Source organism: Ochotona princeps, chromosome 2, assembly GCF_030435755.1.
Source record: "Ochotona princeps isolate mOchPri1 chromosome 2, mOchPri1.hap1, whole genome shotgun sequence".
NCBI classification, from domain to species: Eukaryota; Metazoa; Chordata; class Mammalia; order Lagomorpha; family Ochotonidae; genus Ochotona; species Ochotona princeps.
In genome coordinates, this window is record NC_080833.1 from 32972248 (window position 1) to 32975139 (window position 2892).

General features: G+C 43.5%; 1 protein-coding gene across 1 annotated transcript; it reads left to right on the forward strand.

Annotated features, from left to right (window-relative positions):
* On the forward strand, positions 1–575 carry LOC101530715 (thioredoxin domain-containing protein 17-like). The gene is made up of 2 exons (XM_036494248.2): positions 1–26; positions 124–575. Exons 1-2 carry the CDS (start codon positions 1–3, stop codon positions 506–508), a joined length of 411 nt encoding a protein of 136 aa, XP_036350141.2. The 3' UTR covers positions 509–575.
* The last annotated feature ends 2317 nt before the right edge of the window (positions 576–2892 follow it).

Consider the following 2892-nt stretch of genomic DNA (forward strand, 5'->3'; position numbering starts at 1 on the left):
ATGCATCACAGTGCCACGCCCAACAGGTGGGAACGCAACATCATGCAGCCACTTTGGAAAATAGTTTGGCAGTTAGTTACTAAAAAACCTGCTGCCTGGAGGGCCGCGCCCCGGCCACTTGAGCCCCGTCTGGCCCTGTGCTCGCCTGGTGGCCGACTGCCAGGTCGTGCGCGTTTCTGGCTTCGAGGAGTTCAACCCGGCCGTGGAGGAGCACAAGGACAAGACCTTTCCTGGGTCTAAGGACGCCGAAGGGAACAGCTGGTGTCCCGAGTGTGTGAAGGCTGAGCCAGTCGTGCAGGAGGTGCTGAAGCACAGTAGGAAAGGATGTGTGTTCATCTACTGCCAAGTGGGAGACAGACCTTATTGGAAAGATCCCAATAATGAGTTTAGGAAAAAGCTGAAGATAACGGCAGTGCCTACACCCCTTAAATATAGAACACCTCAGAAGCTGGTGGAATCCGAGTGCCTGGAGGCCAGCCTCGGGGAGATGCTGCTGTCTGAAGACTAACATTTGATGCGGTAACTGTGTCCTGAGTCCCCGATTCACTACGGTTATAAAAGAAATGATAAAGGCATGCTTGCATCGTTTTCATTGTTAGCAGTGAACAAATACTAAAAAAAAAAAAAAAAATCAGTGGATGTCTCAATATTAGAAAATGTTATTAAAATATTCATGAACCTTCAAAAAAAGAGAACATTCTGCTTACAATCCAGCAGCCACAGATGTACACTGGTTTCTATGAAAACCCACTGGTTTCTATGAAAACCAGTACATTGGTATTATAGCAGCCTTAATGTTTTCCAGAACTGAAGCAACCAAGATGTCTTTCAGTAGGTGAATGGATACATCAGCATATATTCACTCAATGGAATATTATTCAGTGTTAAGATATGAGTTTTCTCACCATGAGAAGACATGGGGAAACTTAAATGCGTATTACTAAGTATAGGAAGCCAGTGACAAAATGCTATGTATTGTGTGTTTCCAACCACATGGCATTCTGAAAAAAGCTAAACTGGAGATAGAAGGCTCAGCAGTTGAGAGTGGTTTGGTGGAGGGAAAGCTGAATAGATGGAAAACAGACTTTTGGGCAGCAAAAATACTGTGTGTGATAGCCTGATAGATCCATTCATGATATATTTGTCTAAACCCATAAAATGTACAACACTGAATCAAAGCAGGAGTGACCATACTTATATCAGGAAATGTGTATTTGGGGGTTGGCTACATGGTGTTGTAGGTTAAGCCTCTGTTGTGCCTGAATCCCATATGCTGATTTCATGTCTCGGCTGCTCAACTTTTGATCCAGTTTCCTGCTTATGACCTGGGAAACCAGCAGAGGATGGCCCAAGTCTTTGAGCCCCTGTCTCAACATAGGAGACCTGGAAGAAACTCCTGGTTTCAGATGGATTCTGTTCCAGCCATTGTGACCATTTGAGAGTGAACCAGTAGATGGAAGATGTGTCTCTCCCTCTCTCTGCTTTTCAAACAAAAAATCTTTTTTTAAAATAATATATTTTAAACCAGAAATGTTATGAGACAGAGTTTATAAAATGATAAAAGTTTCAAATTATCAGGAAGATACAGTAATGATAAATACCTTGGCACCTAACAGCAGAACACAGATAAATGAGCCCCACACAAAACTAAAAGAAGAAATAGTAACACAATAGGAGATTTCAGTCCCCCATTATCAATAACACAGGAGCCAGCCGGTGGTCACCAAGGAGACAGCAAACTGAAAGAACATGACAGGTCGGTTGGATCTAACAGTTACCCAGGTACACATCCAGCATTTTCCAGGTTAAAACACAGGTTAGGTTACAAAGCAAGTCTTTAAAAATTTTAAGAAATACTATGAGGAATGAAACTGGAGATCAATAGACAAAGGAAAATTGGAAATTTATGAAATATGGAAATTAAACAATATACTCTTGAAAACCAAAAAGGAGAGCATAAATAAAATTGGAAAATATCTCAACTAATAAAGTAAAAACATATGATCAGTGCTGTGACATAGTGAGTTAAGCTCCACCTGCAGCGCAGAAATACCGTATGGGCACCAATTAGACTCCTGGATCCTTCACTTCTGATACAGCTCTCTGCTAATGTGCCTGGGAAAGCAACGGAGGATAGCCCAAGGCCTTGGACGGCTGCACTCACGTGGGAGACTCAGAAATTCTTGGCTGCTGATCTGGCCCAGCCCTGTTGCCACCAATGGGAAGTGAATCAGTAGATGGAAGATATTCACTCCCCCTCTCTCTGCCTTTCCAATAAAGAAAACAGGGCCTGGCGGCGTGGCCTAGCGCCTAAAGTCCTCTCCTTGAACGCGCCGGGATCCCATATAGGCGCCGGTTCTAATCCTGGCAGCTCCACTTCCCATCCAGCTCCCTGCTTGTGGCCTGGGAAAGCAGTTGAGGACGGCCCAATGCATTGGGACACTCCACCCACGTGGGAGACCCGGAGGAGGTTCCTGGATCCTGGCTTTGGATCGGCACAGCACTGGCCATTGCGGCTCACTTGGGAAGTGAATCATCGGACGGAAGATCTTCCTCTGTCTCTCCTCCTCTCTGTATATCTGACTTTGTAATACAAATAAAAAATAAATCTTTAAAAATAATAAAAAAAAAAACCCAGTTATTTGCCACCAAGAATTCCAATTCCAGGCTTTGAGTTTCCTCAGAGGATGACACTGTAGACATTTGTGGTCATGAACTTTTGAGACCAAACCAGTCAAGTGTCTATAAACCCTGAACAGGCAGAATTACTGTGAATTACCATCGAATTTGAATGCCAAATGGTGGGTGTCTCCAGCCAAGTTCTGGCATCACAATAAATTTCTATAACTTTCTGTACAACTTTACAATGGAATTGTGTTTGTGACCATTTTG